This window comes from Cucurbita pepo, chromosome 10 (genome assembly GCF_057944985.1).
Source record: "Cucurbita pepo subsp. pepo isolate OVF chromosome 10, ASM5794498v1, whole genome shotgun sequence".
Classification (NCBI taxonomy): domain Eukaryota; kingdom Viridiplantae; phylum Streptophyta; class Magnoliopsida; order Cucurbitales; family Cucurbitaceae; genus Cucurbita; species Cucurbita pepo.
The window spans coordinates 613,006-631,378 of record NC_141807.1 but is presented as its reverse complement, the minus strand read 5'-3'; the positions used below and the strand labels follow the sequence as shown (position 1 = coordinate 631,378).

Here is an 18,373-nt window from a genome sequence, read left to right as displayed (position 1 = left end):
ATTAACGATAGTTTCTATTTATTAATTGATAGTGTTGAAAGGTAAGATAATTGATAAGATTTAGTTAATAACAGTTTAGTTTTAAAAGAAAAGAGTAGAAACAAAATAATGATAGTGCTACAAAATAATGATAGTGCTGAGAATCATTTAGTGGAACATCATCGGTTTATAAGTGAGGAATCTATTTCCATTCGTATGAGGTCTTTTGGAGAAACTCAAAGCAAAACCATGAGAGCTTATGCTCAAAGTGGACAATATCATATCAGTCCGAGACTCTCATAATTTATCACATTTTTAAATTCTAAAGCAAAGCACGTAATACAAACTAGAGCGAGCTTTTGGGTAGAGAGTGGTTCTTGTCATGCCAGAACTCCAAGCCCATACACGTGGGAAGCCGACAATTCCGCGGAACCCAAAATGAGGCTTAAACCAAGGCCCAAGCAAGTAACCAAAGCCCAAGTCCAACTCCGAAAGCCCAATTTCCAGGCCCATTTCTGCGAGAGGAAGAAAACCAAACCCTGACATCATCGACGACCGGGCCACAGAGGGAGCTCATATCGTCGGTCCTTGTATTGTAATAAACACTGTAGAAGGCAATCCTGGTCCTGTCGGCCTTGGCCGTGAAGTTGAGGTTCACGCTTTGAAACGAAGAGTTGGAATCGGGGCCGGTGTAGTGGAAGTTCTGAGCCTGATCTCCGGCGAACGCCATCACGGCAAGTGGCTGCTTGCACTTGTCGCCGGCCTGGCCTAGAGAGAACGTCATGGTGTACGGCTTTTCCGGGGTCGTTTCCACCATTTGAGAAATTATGCCTTCTTTCCCTGAAAGCAATTCGATGGCTCGTTTGCCTTGTGGGACGTTGAAATGGTACGAGTCGATATATCGGACCGCCCGGTTTGATTCCACGATCCAACCCGGCAACGACGACGTTTCTTCGTCCAGATTAGTCGGGATCAAGACCCCCAGTGAACCGTTTCTAAACATCCATGGACCGGACTCGAAATCTCCATTGTTCACCGCATTGTCTGCGTCGAAAAAACAATAATTATTAATCACAAATTTGCTTTGCACCACATTTAGAAATCACTTGGGAAGAATGTAAAATACCTTTAGGTCTATCAGGAATAAAAACTTTCTTGATAGCAATATCGTCAATGATGGGGCCACAGGTGGGGTCATCCTCCATGCCAGGGTTGCGGAAGACCAAACGCACCGTTTCATCATCGGGTTCGAAAGCGTAAGTGTAAGGGTCCCACCCCTGGACGCTGTACAAAGTCTGAAGGTCTATGGTCTGTGATGCAGGTGGCACCGACACGTTGAGGGACTCGAGCTGGGCGCACGTGCGAGCAGCACTGAAGGTGACTGAATACAGTGCCCCTTTCTCCACTTTCAGCTCTTGGCTTATTTCGGCGTCGTTCCCTAATCTCACTGCGTGTCTTCCTTCCGGTACAATGAGGATCATCCCACCTTGTTTTTGCCCAGACTCAACTAGCTCAACGGTGCCGTTTAGTGTCCAGCTTGGAATCGAGGTGGGCCCTTCTATTTCTCCATCCGTTGGGAACCCGCCTGATGGGAGTGTTTCGAAATCCCCGTTTGCCACCAACCCTGACCACCACGTCGACAAGGCCATTGTAATGTGAAATTTTAATAATGATAAAATAAGAAATAAAACGAGGTCGTTTAGAAGGAAGGTAAAGATGAAAGGAATCTCTTGATCGAGGGCGCCCATATCAATTAAAGAAAATGACTGGGTGGGCGCCCACGTACGGGAATTGAAGAAGGGACTTCAATACGACAATTAGTGAAGAGCAAATTAACGCGTGGGGCCCAACCCTCTCTTTGGGTCCAGCTCATTTCCACATTGATTCTCCCAAACGAAAATTTTAAATAAAAAAATAATAATAATAATAATAATGGTCTCTCCCACCGCCGGGAAATCAAGACATACAGTGTGAAATGACGAAAATCGCTCGGGATCAATTCTCTTTATACGGAAAGGATGAAGCCCTTTCTTTTGTCAGATCAAGAAGAAAGCGACAAATTCCTGGCGGGAAAATGTCTATTCTGGTCATTTTGTCTTTCTAAAAAGAAGAAAAATATGAAAACCCGTAGGCCCACTTGATAATCAATAAAATTGCCTTAAAAAAATAGCCTTACACATTACCTAAGTAATTATATATAAAATTCGAACTCAATTAATTACTATAAATTTTAATGACTCATTTGGGACTAAAAAATTTATATTTATAAATTTATACACAATAAGAAATATAAAGAAAAACATTGGAAATGAGTACGGGGTTGATATCAAGACTGATATCTCTGCAGCACAGTGGTGGAGACAGGGAATATCTTTGAAATGGTCAGATCGGAACGGCGAGTTATTCCTTTCACGAATATAGTAACCACCGGTATGGCCGCCCTCTGCAGCGGCGGTTTTGCGGCAATGGGCGGTGTTTATAAGCGATTAATGCCTTTCTATTTTAGCTAAAATAGTTCGTGGGATTCATAAACAACTTGACCGAAGCTAACAAGTTTGAAGAAAATTAATTCCTCCGAAAGAAAATTCCAATCCAAGAAAATGTTTATGCAGAAACATGATTTGGAATAAACTACGAAATTAGAAACAAAATGAACGGAAAATTACGAGGAAATGAGACTATGAGATCTTATGAGCATTTAATGGAAAAATGAAGAACAAGGAAATGAAGAGAGAAAAACAGAGAGAAGCGTACCATCTTCAGCCACGATTTCAGAAGCCAAATGAGCAAAAACAAGCAGAATAAGAGACGCCCATTTGCGAAATTTAGGGCTATCCGCCATTTTCTTCCCCAAATCTCTCTCTCTCTCTCTCTCTCTCTCTCTCTCTCTCTCACCTCAGTAACAGTGGCTTTGCTCTGACCTCTCTATGCTGTTTGGTAGAGTGGGCGAGTGAGAGTGAAAGTGAGTGTGTCACTTACCAAAAGATTCTACTTATAACGTCCAACAAATAACATTGAAATATATATTTATTTATACAAATTTAAAAAACATTAAGTTCTTTTAAAATTGTTCTATTACTATTTTTTTATTTTTTTATTTTACTAGTTTTAGAACTAGTTTCCAGTAAAATTATTTATAATTTTGAACCGAAATTAAAATTTAAAAATATGGTGGTAAAGTGGGGTATTTTTCTTTTTCTTTTTCTTTTTAGATTTCGAGAAGGTGAAAAAGAAAAAGGTGAGTGGGTTGGGTTTAGTGTCGTGTTCCCACTAGAGGAGACGTTTTTGGTATGAACCTCTTTTTTCCAACCCTTTTGTTAAAGTACTCATCTCTTTTGCGTGTTTTGAGAACTGTGGTCTCATCTATTCTCAGAGCGGGTCCCATCCACCGCCGAGACCTCCGTGGGGCTCGCAGACGGTCTCCACTTTTCAATTCTTTTTAGTCATTTTTTACTATATGCTTTGGAGGAAGCTTCGACTCCTTTTCTTCTAGAATCATTTATTTGACATTTGAGAATTTATCAATTTATTGACATGACTAAGTTTAGGACATGACCCTCTATGGAGAAAGTTTTTGCACCCTTATAAAATGTGTTTTGTTCTTCTCTCACAATCAATGTGGGACATCACAATCCACCTCCCATCGGGGCCCAGCGTCCTCGCTGTCGCTCGTTCCTTTTTCTAATTAATGTGGGTCTTTCATCCAACCGTTACGACCCAATTTTCGAGATTTCAATAAATTGAATCGTGACAAATTGGTATCATAGCTAGGTTACCAGACGGTGCACTAATCAAATTTGAACTAAACTCTATTTATAATAAACATATTTTAAAAATCTTAAAGAAAAGCTCGAAAAGATAATATTTGCTCGGAGTAATTTTCACCGTCACATATCTAATATAAATAAATAAAAATTTTAAGTGAGTTTACAAAAAAAAATAATAATAATAATAAATAAATGAAACAGGTCCACTTGTATTTGGTGCTGCTCGTAGGCCATATTCTCGCACGTTAAGGCTCCATGATGAAGAGTAGGGGATCCACCCATATTTAAGTCTTGTCGTAGCCATTTTTCAAGATTTTAATATTATATTATTTCAAGTAAAACAAAGTGCCTAGAGACATGGACCTTTAATTTTTTAGAAAATAATAATATTAATTTCCGTTCAATTATATTCATTTTGAATGAGTAAAAAAAATATAATATTTTGAAAACTAAGACGATTATACTAAAAAAAAATTATAGGTTATGGTCAAGTAATACTCCCTTTTATATTTCTAATTATGCATTAAAATATATATTAATTTGCAGCTCAAAATTATTTAGTTGTAAAATAAAAAATTCAGAAAGTAGAGGTAGAAAAGAGAATTCTTAGACATACTTGAAAGTTATTGATTAAATAAATATAGTTATAAGCTTGAAGATTAAATTCATAATTTAATTTTAATTTTGATAGAAATTGATTAAATAGTAATAACAATAATTTAATTACAAAAAAGACATGATGCAAATACATTTTCTAAGTATGTAATGGAAAAATTAATAAAAGCTAATTTTATTCTCAAATTACTAAAATATTTTAAAGATTTGTTGAAAATCTATGAATTTAATTTAAATATTTCTGGATTAAAATATAATAAATATTAAAAAGAATACACTTAAAAAATTAAATTATAGGAAATAAATTATTTTCACATTACAACCTAAAATTTAATATGTGTATATCGTTTGTCTGACATGTAACTTTCTGAAAATAAGCATATTATAAAACAAATAAAATTATACAATAATTTCTATGTATTTATTTAAATAAAGACTTATTTTAATTAACAAATCTATTAAAAGTGATAGAATCTCAAGGGTTTAACATATTTAATAAACTAATGATAAGCGTTTTATTTCATGAATTATATTGAATCGACAAAAAAAAATAATAATAATAATAAATAAATAGACCACCGTTGAAAATTAATAAGTAATTTAAGGTAAAATATCATTTTATATGTATTTTTATTTATCTAATATTAGCAAATCTATTCAACCTTAGTTGAATTTTTATAATATAGATTATTTATTTATTTAACGTATGATTATAAAAAAAAGATAAAATAAAATAAAAAACTGTGGTAATTACGTTATTATTCTTATAATATAATATCTCATATGGCGCATATTAAATAATGCTCACATAAAGTTGAATGTTTTAGGACAAAAATTGAACGAAGGGTAGAAATCAAAATTGGATTAAAAAAAAAAAAAAAAAAATCGCGCATTTACGAAAATATCCCCAAATGCCAGTCTTGAATTGGGGCGATTTTGGGGCTTGTGAGATCAGCCGTATATAAATCGTTATTGTACTATTTGCCGCGAGGGACGTATATCGTACCAGTTGTTATTGTTCCGACGAAGGAAGGCGAAGAAAGAAGCCGAAGCAACGAAGTTTCAGAATGAGCTACAGCGAGATCTTAAGATGAAAGGCAGAGATCTTAGAAAGTTTCAGAAAGGCAAGCATCGTCACTAAGATTCTGCTCGCGCATTTCTGTAATTACATTTTCATTCCCTCAAATTCCACTATTCCACGATTCTACGCATTTTCTTGTGCAAATTTTTGTTTGAAGATCTGGTGCATGATTCGAAATTCTGATTTGGTGAATGATTTGCCAGGCCTTGCGAAGAATTACTAAGCAAGAGCGAAGTGTGATACAGAGCTATGTGAAAACGAGTCTGCTTTCAAGGTCATAACATTTCTTCACTCAACTTACGCCTTATCTCTACTTCTTGCCTGGTTTATGAGAACTTAAAAGTGAATATGAATCTGTCTGAAGTTGTATGCATTTCTTCTCAAATCTTTTCGTGTTCGACTTTGCTTCACGTCTGTGTTATTTGAGTCGTTTTTCCGAGTCTCTTAGGTAACACTGAATTGATAATAAAGAGCGACATCAATTAAATTCTATTTCGGAATACATTATCTTGCTTCTACTGTATTCTACTGATCAAGAAGGGCGCTGTTGTCGTCGTCAAGTCCGAGATCGATTGTTATATGGCGTGTAAGCCTTTTATTTTTAATTCTTGCATTCTTTCGTGGCGTTATGCAGGAGTTGGATTTGCTGCAAGAGGATGCAACTGTTTACAAATTAGTTGGCCATATTCTTGTGAAGCAAGATCTATCAGAGCCAAATGAAAATGTTCGGATGAGACTTGGTTATCTCGCTGATGAATAGTATGTTTCTGTCTCAATTACTTTCAGTATGTCGTGGATTTACGTTGCGCTAACATTCTTCAGCATCGAAGTTGCTTGGTTCCTTGCTATCTCTGATCTAATTTTAAGATTCATTTACCTAATCCGGCCGACAGCAACTTTGTGTCGATCTGGAGGATTTTATCCATCGCTTAGGACAAGCAATGAGTTACTAGTGCGCCGTTCAGGAAAAAATGGTCCATTATAATTGCAGCTAAACGATCCCTTAGGATTGTTCTGGCGAGAGGCCATCTGGATTTAGTTAAGAGGAGGGAGTGGGGATGTTCAAATCACATAATTGGAAAAAAAAAAAAAAAAAAATCAAATAGGTGAAAGGAGAATTTCAATTTCAAAACTGGTATCCTAGCTAATTGGTGACATTCTTATCTTGACTTTTGTTTGAGTAGTTGTCAAATGCATATATCCAAATGTTTATTTGAAATCTGAACCCCTTGCCCCGGGAGGTAGTGTAGGAGCTGTTACCACGGAAAAATATAACATCATCTAATTCGAGCAATGCAATGTTGATGAAGTGTATAGCATGTGATTAACATTAATAATTACCAGCACGAACTTCTGCATTGTCTTATTCTTATCAATCTAACAATTCTCTTAATGCTGGTATTCGTGCTTGCATTCCTGCATATTTGGTGTTCTTGAAATATTTTTCATTTCTACGTCTTAGTGGATTCATTCATCGTAGGCTGACATACCTGTGCGCAATAGTTGTAGTTATGAGTGCGCGTTATCTCTGACCACAATAATTCCAAGTTTTCATTACAGGAAACGCACTGATGCAATTATCGAAGATTTGGAAGAGAAGCAGATGAGCAAAAGAGAGAAGGTTAGCATTTATTTATCATGCATTTAGATATAAGACATGCCTTCAGATCGAATTCGACGATTTGCCCCGATTTTTATGAGTCGGTGATGAAATTTTCTGAACTCAAATTCTTGCATTACGAAGTTCAAGTATTGATGATCACTTTATTATTTCTGTTTTTTTTTTTTGGAAAGAGAGGAAGTTAGCATTGCTTTAACATGCATTTGGACATAATAGTAATTTACAATTAGTGCTTTATCTTTTTGGTTGGTATATGACGATTTGCCCCGATTCTTATGGATCGTTGATGAAATTTTCTGAATTCAAATCCTTGCATTACGAGACGAGGTTCAAATATTGATGGTCACTTTGTTTTGTTCTTTTTGAAAAAGGAAATTAGTAATCTATGCTTTATCATGCATGCGTATTATATTTATTCACGCCTTTTTCTACATAATACGGTATAGCATTTGAATCAGTCATAAAGTGCTTCTAATAATTTCTTGATCGGCTGCGATCTTGGGGAGACGAACTCATAGTATGTCTCCCTTTTCACTCTATTCCTATCTGGTTTCAGAATTCTTTGTTCCAAAATATGTGTCTATCTCTAGCGACCTCTTATTAGCCATATTCTTAGGTGGTTTTTGTTAGACGAACACAACCCTACACAATAATGATATTGTCTACTCTGAGCATAAGCTTTGGACTTCTCCAAAATGCCTCATACCAATGGAGATAGTATTCCTTGATTATAAACTCATCATCATTCCCTAAATTAGTGATGTGGGACTTTCATCCACCAACACCTCCCCTCGAAGAAAGTATGCGAGAAGCCTCGATTCCTTTTCTTTTGGAGTCCTTTGTTCGACATTTGAGGATTCTATTGGCATGACTAAGTTTAGGGCGTAACTCTGATATCATGTTAGACGAACACAACCCTCCACAAAGGTATGATATTGTCCACTTTGAGCATAAGCTTTCATGGCTTTGCTTTGGGTTCCCAAAAAGTCTCATATCAATGGAGATACTATTATTTGATTATAATCCCATATAAATTAGCATTGAGATAGTATTATTTGATTATAAACTCATAATCATTCTTTAAATTATTAGGGGATGTGGTACTTCCATCCACCAAAGTAATAGTTTTAAAACTGTTTTAATAGTTTTAATAGAGAAAGAATCGAAAATTTGGTTTTGCTCATCAGTGCAGATGTAACTGTTGGGAACTTTTGTCCCTTCGCACCATTTTAGGAGATTAAATGCATTATTATCGATAAAATAATTTGCCGTAGGATAATTTACGATTCACATACTCTAAAATACGTTATTCGTTTAATTTTTTATTTAATAAAAGAAAGAGAAAAAAATGTTCGGGATTGTGAGTAGAATAGCTGAATCTCTCTCTCTCTCTTTTTATTATTATTATATTAACATTATGTGGAATTTATATTTCAGGTACAAAAGAATGCAGTCAATGATTACGTCGTGCAAATCAATTACATTTGGTTAGTAATTTTTTAACTCAAATTAACTGGTGTTCAACATTCTAGATATCATGTGTTTCTCAACTTATAATCATCAGAGGATTTCCATTCTATAAACCCTGGCGTTTGATTGAAAAACGAATCCATTTCTGAACTTGTCGAGGTAATTTTTAAATTAGCTGGTGTTCAACATTCTAGATATTAAAACTATTTTTTCAAGTAATTTAAAAAAAAAAAAAACAAGACTAAATTCAAAATTTTAATTATGAACGCAAATGATTCCAAAATTCTTTAATGAAAACATAAATTCAATTTATTTTCCGGAATGGTATAGTGAACTGGTTTCAGATGAGACCACCGATGTTTCTGGAATGGTATAGTAAACTGGTTTCAGATGAGACCACCGATGACAGAGACATTGAAGCTGCTCTGAGTGTAAACAAATGGAAACAATTAGCTACCGTGGTACAAGTTCGTACTCATATTCAACTTAGTATTCTAAAGCAATTATTCTATGAGAAAACTGGGAAAAATGGTTACATGTGCACAAATTTAATCACGGTCCAAAATTTTTCTGTAAGATAAGACTGATGCAGAGACTAGAAAATACTAATGCTAATAATAAAAATAATATTTCCATTTCCAGTAAAAGGAGGTAAATTACCGACAAACCTGTTACTGCTAATGTGAATTGGCAAGTTATGCCTTCTCTCCCATTCTACCATGACAGGCTTCCGTAAGCTATAACGTGGAACTATTAGTTGCCGACCTAATTTAGATAAAATATTTTAAAATTATAACTTAAACAATAATCATAGATATTGTAAAAATTAATCACTATATTCGATATCAAGATTAAATATCAATCGCTCACAAAAATGAAAAATATTTACTATGGCTACTAAACTTTATTAAACAAAGCATTATTCACATTTTTAAAAAGAAATAATCAAAATTACTTAGTTTAAATAATATTTTTTTGTACTCTTTAAAAAGTGACCATTTTGATCATTATTAGCAAGAAATTTAATAAAGTTTTATGACAACAAAAGAATATTAGTGAATGAAGCGTCTAAGTTAAAATTAAATGAAGGAAGCAAAATGATCACTTTTTAAGAATACAAATATCAAGATTTTTTAAAAGTACGAGAACAAAAACAAACCAAAGCGACCAAAATAATATTTAAACTTGATTACTATTTATTTTTAATATAAAAAATATGAATTTGCAAATATTTTGAAGAATAGAAGAAATTTACCTTACCGTCCGACGCAAATTTGGTATCATTTCATCGGAGCATTGCCTTCAATTGGTAGCGGATGTGCTTCAGAATTGAACACATATTTATCCAATGGAATCGCGGAACTATCCCCAAATAGTAAGTACAAATACTTGAGAGTCTCCCCCAGAAAGAATGTCTCCATTTTGTCCCTTCTCCGGGGCGGAATTGAAGTAACATCATCTAGTGATGTATATCCACCACTACTAACCTTAGTATGCCTCTCGAATGCTTCAAAAATCTGCCAGCCCCATGCACGGTACCTGCGGTACGTTCACATAAGCATCCATTTTTATTTCCATCCCATGTGAATATAAAACATGGTTAGTTGTAGAAGCCATACTTTGGGTTGCCCGTGATACGATACAGGACGAACAATGACTCGACTGTTTCAGGCCGCAACAGATTATGACGATCCAGTGACTTGATTATTATGTCATCGATATATTTCGATTTTTTATTTCCACCACCGAGACCTTGTTCGGAATATTCCTGGACAAATAATGAGCCAAGGGTCTTAAGATTCATGGACAGCATGACAATTGGGGAAAGAAAAGATATTGGGAACAAATTTACAATATATAATATAGACTATGGAACCGACCTCAGTATGGAAATAAGCTATTTCTGGGGCAAGACCGGTTGAGGTTACTTCATACATCTCAAAGCAAGTTTTTGCTAGATCCTCTGCCAGTTTTAGATTTTCCAGATCGTCAAAGCTCAACAAGCTTTCTCTCATTGCTTCGTCCCTGCTCATTCCCTTGGTGGCACCAAGAGCAAGGGTGCCTGGTAAGAAACATACCTAAAACAGGCAAAAGTTTATCAGTCCAGTACTTTTCCAAAACGAAACGAGGATTACTATGCTGTTTATGTCACATTGCTTTACTCAGATTACCAATGATCTGAAGGATCAAAGTATTAACTCATCGAGTTCGTGAATAAAATTAAGTCTTGAAGAAAAAATCACATCACAATAACGTAGATAATTCATGGAAAGAAAATATGAATGCTTAGTTAACTCATCAACTAAATACTAAAATAGTTACCAAATCCAAACGAATATATAAAGAGATGAGGAGATTTCATTGAATGAAATGTTTAAAAAAAAAAAGAAAAAAGAGAGAAGATAAAATGTGCAAAGCACAATTACCTTAAAACGTTAAAATGTGGACGTGTGGGATGCCAGCTAACGGTTACTTTAATTCTTATTTACTCGTGCCATTCCACGCCCCCCCCCCCCCCCCCCCCCCCCCCCCCCCCCCTTCTACCACTATTTGTATCAAACAAACTTTCTCCCTAAGGTAAATTGTGATGTGGGCCTTCCCTAATACTTACCAATATTCAGCCCCTTCGTAAATAAACTCAACAGTCTCCCTCCCACATATCATGTTTTCAGTTGTATCTCATCTTTGCATAAACTCACCAATGGGACTTGCTTGTGACAAATGGGGGTTCTCTCCCCAAAAACTAACTTAAGAGGCGAAACTTTTCCTCAGTACTTGAAAACCGACATCTGTCCTTTTTCATAATTGATGTACAATAAAGCAAGATTTACACCCAACCCTCCTTGCATTTATTCAAGGGAACAGGAAGATATATTTATGCAGGCAATGGCATTTACATTCCCCAACTTTCTTTCCAGTAACATGACACTTCGGCTCAATCAAATAACACAGCATTCAAAGAAGTGTTCAATGATTCAAATAAATGGCAACACTGCACACATAAAACGAAAAGAAGCTCTAAAGCATAAACTTTTTCTCACGGCATAGAAACAGATGAAATGGCCAATCGTGAACAGAGCAGTGGAGCAAGAGATTTGTATAATGTACTTGAGAAAGTGAAACTGTATTCAACACAATTTCTAACATCCTAAATCTGTAACAAAAACACGAGGACTATTGCACATGAAGTACTATATAACAGGTTTCAAGATAATGGAACTGTTTCCATTGATAAACTACAGAAATAATGATCTTGAGGGTGAATGAAAGATAAGTATATAGCCCTAGACTATGTCAACAATCTTATATAATATTTCTAAACATCCAGAGACATTTCAAAGTTGAATAACTTAGATGGATTGATTTGCAGAAAAATCAATCAACTCCCATATTTGGGGAATAATCTTCCAAATTACTTCTCAGTTTGAGCCAGTGTTCCTTGATATATAGCCATATGACTATACCATAAGCTCGTCTACCAGATAAGTGAATATTACATACAGGAGGAAATAACGCATACCAGGTGGTCCATTTTCGGACTAAAAGCAGCATTTGATCCATAAGGCAATTCTCCAACAAAAACCAACCCATTTGGAACAGACTTCCGAACAAGAAGATGCTTAACACCTTTCATGGCTTCATCATACATATCATGTAGATAAGTGAAATTATTGTTTTCTCTCATTCCCTTCTGAATCCACACTTTGAGTAGATACTCATAGTAGCTATCACCTCGAGATCCCAGTCTTATGGTTTCTCCAATAAAATCGCCAGTATCAGGGCTGCAATTGAGATGAAAATTACGTGAAAATAAGTAATTTAGTCATCACCATATCCTCAAAATTAAAGGAATCTTTCAAAACCCAAAAGGCCCAGGGAGATTTAGAATGCGGAAGGAACCACATTCTACATAGTAATAAAAAAGCTAACGGTGTGATTGAACTACCAAAACTCAAAAGTTAAATGTGAAATACAAAGTGAACCATTTCAGGATTAATGCTCGAAGAGGACAAACTGCCACAAGACCAAATGTTCCTGAAAAAATAAAATAAAACTAATACGACAATAACCATTTATGAATGTTTCATAGATCTTTTAACCCATGGAATTTACATGTTCACTTTTGGCTTCAGAAGAATAACCTCTCATGACTCGAAATAGAGTTTTGCCAACATGCCAAAAAGTTCAATCGAAGGCGTATCTTAGACACTGCAAAGCATGGATGGGCATGCTAACAAGACAGTCAATTTTTTTTAAAAAGAATGGAATCCATTTTACTGACTGTACAAAAAATGTGAACATTAAAAAAAAATGAAAAAAAGGGAGGAGAGCTAAACCCAAAGCTCCAAATCAAGGAAGATCACAACAAAGCTTTCTAGTTGGCCAAAAGAACATTAAGATTATAATTCACAAAGAGATATTTGTTATGACACATTATTTAAATATGTATATTTTGACACATCTCAATGATTTTGATGCGAAAAAATTTGCATTTCAAATAATGTTTTCATTCATTCGCAATGAGAAAACATGAACGGATAAATATATAAGTAATAGAAGGAAATAGAATGTTCAACGTCGAATTTATATCTGTTTCTCAGGCATCCATAGATCATAGCAAAAAATGCATAAAAGAAGTAACTATGCTTATAGCTAGATGTAAAAGCTCCATACCTAATATAGATGGGAACCAAACCTTCCACTTTCGGAAGGCTCTTCATGTGTTCTAAGACCTTCATGGCAGCAACTGAATACTTTGGGTCGCCTGAAACAGTACTAAGATAATTAAATTCCAGCTGCAAAGTAGAAACTTCGGATGTACTACTTAATCCACCAGGAGCTGCATAAGCCGAGAAATTTTGTAAAACAACATCAGAGAGAGGAATAGAGGTTCGGCTGGAGGTAAAAGCACTTAGCAAACGATCAGCCAAGTTCTTAGCGGTTTCTAGATAAACAGCTGGCTTAGGTCCTTCATTTTCAAAGTTCTTCCCATATTCTCCTGCTCTCAAGTGGTATGCACTTAGAAGACCACCTAAAACACGTATGGTAGTTTCAAATAAATTGACTTGACCTTTTTCCTTAATTCTATCCAGAAGGTGTTTTTCAACCCATGAGCCTGCCTCAGAGACAATATCACTAGCACCCATAATCATGGCAGTGTCAAGGGCATCCACAATTGTAGCACCTAAACCTCCTAACCCGTCCGTTCCTGTCTGGCTCAGTGGCATGAGTTCATCATTCCCCATTGCATACCTTTTATAGCCGGACCATGCATGGATAAAAGCATCCTTCACTTTCTGTTGCCTTGAAATCCATAAAGACTCAGAGACTAGCATGTTTGGATCAATATGATAGCTAGTATTGCTACCTTTTTCATCCGGTGGTAATCGAGGAGGAAGCCTAGGAGCTCTCCTCCATAAGTTCTTGAAGTTGATGCCACCATTAATCTTGAACTCTCCTTTCTCATTACTCTCACTTACTTTGGCCACTTGATTGGGAACATGGACAGGAGTACTTGTCAAAAACAGATATGCCAAGCCAAAGACCAAAAGTAATACTAGAAACTTCCCCGTGCTACAACTTAGACATTCGCGTTTTCTGCTACCAGTGAGTAAATTCTGAGTCATCACCTGATAAAACGAGATGATAACTTTGAGTCATAACTCAGAACAAACAATTTCACCCCATATCGAATAACTAAAGCTTGGGGTGACATTGTCTAGGGTATGACACGATAAATAAAAATAAATAAATAATTAGTCACTATATTCAGTGTTGGAAAAATTGAAACTATATACAATTCACAGGTTTAACAATAATAATTATCTCAAAACAACATGAGAGAAGTATTCTAGGGATAAGTTGCACGTCTGAGGTGCTAGATAAGCAGTTCAACACAGAATTTTGGAGGGAGAAATTTCTAGACACTAAAAATGTAGTGTAGAGTCTATTTCAGACATGTGAAAAAGAGATGTAAACTTATTCTTCCCTGAAAAATCTGGAATGTACTTTTAGCTAAATTATCTTCTCTGTTTTTCTCATATTGTTTGGGAAGTCATCCAAAAGTATTGGCGAGTCTGAAATTTACAGAAGAAGATCCACCAACGCAGATTATACGTTTATGAACGTAGTATAATTTCACATCAATCACAAAGGATCAAACATCCATCATGCTACAGATGAAAGGTTGGTCACAACAAACCAACAGCTAAGCATAGAATCTAAACTGGCAACATAGCCCCTGATTAATTCGCAAAACGCAAAATATCCTCAATCTGGCATTTCTATGATAATTTTCACTAATTATGCATGCAATTCCAACGAAAATGACTATTCAAACAGATCCAGATGATCAATACCGTCGAGTTTCTAACCTCCCCCAGGCCGTCTCCATTCCAGAAGCAACATCACATTCTTAAATAAAGTACATGACATCAGTAAGAACAATTACACATGGAGAATGTAAAGTTGTTCAAGGCACAATCGAAGTTCAAGAACGAATAAGAAACAAGAAATACTCGTTGCAGAATGTAACTAGAAAGCTACCAATTCTTCCAAACGTTAACCGAATAATAAATCGCACAAACGCAGTGCCTGTTATGCAATCAGATTTCATGAAATTGAAATGGAGGAAGAAGTCAAGATCTAGCATAGAAAGACCTTCAAGTAGGATCTCTGTCGAAACTTAGCATTGTCATAATGAACATCCTTCACAGAGTACGGTAGAGAACTAGACATGTTCAATCGGATCTCCGTCTAGGGCTTGCGTACGGTTGGCCTCCTCTCCGCTCCGCTCGGAGGCCTGAGTCGCAAGGAGAGAGAGAGAGACACGGAGATTTAAAAATGGCGACGGATTCCTATTGCTCTTCTTACATCGTCCGATCGATGATTACCGGTAGAGATGATCGGAAAATATTGAGCGGGAACTGGATTGGCAGCAATTGTACGTATGGATTGATACACAAGAACAGGTGAAGGTCTATGCGTCGTAGACAGAGAGAGACGAGGAGAGGAAGAAGGTGTGCGAAATTTAAACCGAATAATCATTATTCCGCGAACATCACAACAATTCGACATTTAAGTACGAAATGAGAAGGGAACAGTTTTTATTTATTATTATTTTTTTAAAATTTATTTATTTCACTCGTAATTCTAAACTCATATTATTTAATTAAATCCATTTAAATAACCAATAACAGTTCCTCAGAGTTAGTTGAAGGAATCGAACCAAAGTAATCAATTCAACCATTCATGGTTTGATTTATACACATTTTTTTTTAACCGAACCTCGACTTTTCCTTCAAATCGAATTAAAGTTCATCTCTTCTAATGAATAATTTACTTGATTCACTCGGATGTTAAATAAATTTTTTTTATATTAGTCCAACAAAAAATTAGATATTGTCACAATATAACTGTCAATTTATAATAAAAATAAAATATATTACTAATAATACATCTAATCTAATAGTTATCCGAACAAATAATTTTTTATTCCTGCCTCGCAAAATAGACTTTTATTTATTTATTTATTTATTTTTAATAAGGGAAATGTGGTTGACTAAGAGCAAATTACAACATTAATTAAACTCATTTCTCATGCATCAAATAATACAAAAACTATTAACGTAATTATTATTATTATCTATTGAAAATTTACATTATTATTATTATTATTATTATTATTATTATTACTACTACGAACCTCCCTCAATTTATATTTATCCGCACTCAAGTTTTCTCAAACGTGAAATGGGTTTCAAGATTCAATCCCCATTCTTCCAAATCTCTCTCTCTAATTCTCTTCTTTCTATTAATCTCCTCTTCCTCCTCCGCAAAACTCCTTCCCTACAGATCAGACGTACAACTCCGCCGTCACCGGACCACCCTCCACGGCGGCGCACCCACCACACCATTCTTGCTAAACCCACAGCGAGCAGTAGATCAGTACAAAGCCAACAAATTACAAATGGCGATAAAAAAGAAGAGCAAGAAGAAAAAGAAGAAGACGACAGCCAGGTTTGAAAGCAATGGCAATAACAATAACAAGGGAAGAGTTTTCTCCGTGATGCTCCCAAAGGGCTTTGTCCCTCCCTCTGGCTCGTCTCCTTGCCACAACCAAAACCCTCAGTCATCATCTCCCGCCTTTTACTGCCATCTCTCTGCTGCCACCCACCGCCCTTGAGGTCGGTTCCACCTTTCTTCCTCTTTTTTCTGCTATTATAAAACTTCCCCCTTCTTGAAAATGTGACACATTAAAGACTATAATATATGCTCTATTTATATATATAGAAGAAGCTTCTTTTTTGTTGCATTTTTTAGGACAAGATTAATAAATAAGTGATTTTCGAGATGTCTGTGTGAATATTTTGTTTGCTTAATATGCCCGAAATTAGGAAAGAAAGCATGTGAAGTTGCTTAGCTTAATGGAATTTTATTATTCATGCATGCGAGCCTTTGTACCTCTAGTCTCGTCACCTCTGTTATCTTTAGTTAGATAAACACCTCTGTTATCTTTGGTTAGATAAACATGACTCCATAATGGTATGATATTTTCCACTTTAAGCAGAAGCTTTCATAACTTTGCTTTGGGCTTCCCCAAAAGGTCTCCCCAAGATGGACAAAGTATTCTTTGATTATAAACCCAGGATCATTCCCTAAATTAATAGATGTGGGACTTTTATCATCCATTAGCGACGATAAGAAGAGAGAAAAATTCAAATGGGTAAAAGAAATAAAATTTCACGGTAGGGATTCATCAACATCTCGATTAATATTTATTATGAGATCCCACATTGATCGTAGAGGAGAACGAAACAGTTTTTATAAAGATGTGAAAACATCTCCCTACAAGACCTGTTTTAAAAATGTTGAAGGGAATCTCGAAAATGAAAGCACAAAGAGAAGAATATCTGCTAGTAGTGGTCATTCGTTAGTTTCTTATTCACGGAGAGGGCGGAGGTGGCGCTCTTCGATGACAAAGGCGGTGACCTCAGTGTCGTACATGACAGTTCGTCCAATGGCGGCGAACCGGCGCTCCTTTTTCTTTTGCTGCTTGAGCCAAATGAAACCGGATGTCCGATTGTAGCCAACCGCAACGATGTCGTTTAAGGGGAGAAGGCCTCGAGGAAGAAAGAATCGACCGAGAAGTTCTTGAGATTTTTGCTTGAAGAGAGCGTCGCCGTTGGTAGATCTCGGCGTCTGCTCTGTCCGTCGCAAACTGCGTTGTCATTCTTCCGGTGTCTTGATTTGGTAATTCCCAGTTTTCCGATTATGGAATAAAAATGAATTAGTTAGAATGTTAAATAAAAATTAAAACATAAAATTAGGTGACCGAATAATATAAAGAAAATTATTATTGTAAATAAGAAAATCATAGATCACGGGTCTCCATTTTCTTTGTTTTATTTTCTTCCCATTCAAACCCTTGTAACCTATCATTATCCGTACGGCAGTTGGTCGGGGATACTTGTTCTTTCATTCTAAAAAGAGGCCCAATAAAAATGTGTACGATAAAATATAATAATAATAATAATTAATAATTAATAAAAAAATCAAACAAAAAAAAATGGATTTAACCATTTTAATTGTTATTTTTATAAATCCATATTCCTTAAAAGAAATATCCTCAAATTAGTTTGCCTTTTTATCCAAAAACTTTATTATGTCATATAATTGAAAGGTCACTCAAACTAAATGTTGGCTTTTTTTATTTTTTATTTTTTATTTATTTTTTTTTTTTTGTTCTAAAAAATTATATTTATTTTCTCTCAATTTTCTTGTTATTCGTTTTCACTAAAGTCATGAAATATGGTATAAAGTCTGTGTATTAGAAAAAAG

General features: G+C 35.4%; 2 protein-coding genes and 1 long non-coding RNA gene across 13 annotated transcripts; 1 reads left to right on the top strand and 2 right to left on the bottom strand.

Annotated features, from left to right (window-relative positions):
• Positions 1 to 146: 146 nt before the first annotated feature.
• On the bottom strand, positions 147 to 2,844 carry LOC111803381 (choice-of-anchor C domain protein, putative (Protein of unknown function, DUF642)). Its single transcript, XM_023687748.2, has 3 exons — positions 2,734 to 2,844; positions 1,106 to 1,603; positions 147 to 1,023 (listed from the first exon to the last, which is right to left on the bottom strand). Exons 1-3 carry the CDS (start codon positions 2,819 to 2,821, stop codon positions 425 to 427), a joined length of 1,185 nt encoding a protein of 394 aa, XP_023543516.1. The 5' UTR covers positions 2,822 to 2,844; the 3' UTR covers positions 147 to 424.
• A 2,488-nt stretch (positions 2,845 to 5,332) lies between these two features.
• Positions 5,333 to 8,704, top strand: LOC111804181 (uncharacterized). 2 transcript variants are annotated; one of them, XR_002816474.2, is made up of 5 exons: positions 5,333 to 5,522; positions 5,646 to 5,716; positions 6,077 to 6,201; positions 7,003 to 7,063; positions 8,501 to 8,704. It is a non-coding gene; the product is annotated as an uncharacterized LOC111804181 (long non-coding RNA). The 2 variants fall into 2 exon arrangements; XR_015422736.1 differs by having other exon boundaries at positions 5,334 to 5,485.
• Positions 8,705 to 8,771: 67 nt separating this feature from the next.
• LOC111804180 (mannosyl-oligosaccharide 1,2-alpha-mannosidase MNS3) lies at positions 8,772 to 15,586 on the bottom strand. 10 transcript variants are annotated; one of them, XR_002816472.2, is made up of 8 exons: positions 15,194 to 15,586; positions 13,208 to 14,163; positions 12,054 to 12,315; positions 10,414 to 10,611; positions 10,153 to 10,301; positions 9,789 to 10,072; positions 9,194 to 9,298; positions 8,772 to 8,958 (listed from the first exon to the last, which is right to left on the bottom strand). XR_002816472.2 is itself a non-coding variant. In XM_023688896.2 (7 exons), the coding sequence occupies exons 1-6, from the start codon at positions 15,269 to 15,271 to the stop codon at positions 9,814 to 9,816; spliced, it is 1,902 nt and encodes a 633-aa protein (XP_023544664.1). In that variant the 5' UTR covers positions 15,272 to 15,586; the 3' UTR covers positions 8,988 to 9,298; positions 9,789 to 9,813. The 10 variants fall into 10 exon arrangements, 2 of the variants coding, with proteins under 2 accessions (XP_023544664.1, XP_023544667.1); XR_002816471.2 differs by having other exon boundaries at positions 8,772 to 8,953; XR_002816469.2 differs by having other exon boundaries at positions 9,202 to 9,298.
• Between the last annotated feature and the right edge of the window lie 2,787 nt (positions 15,587 to 18,373).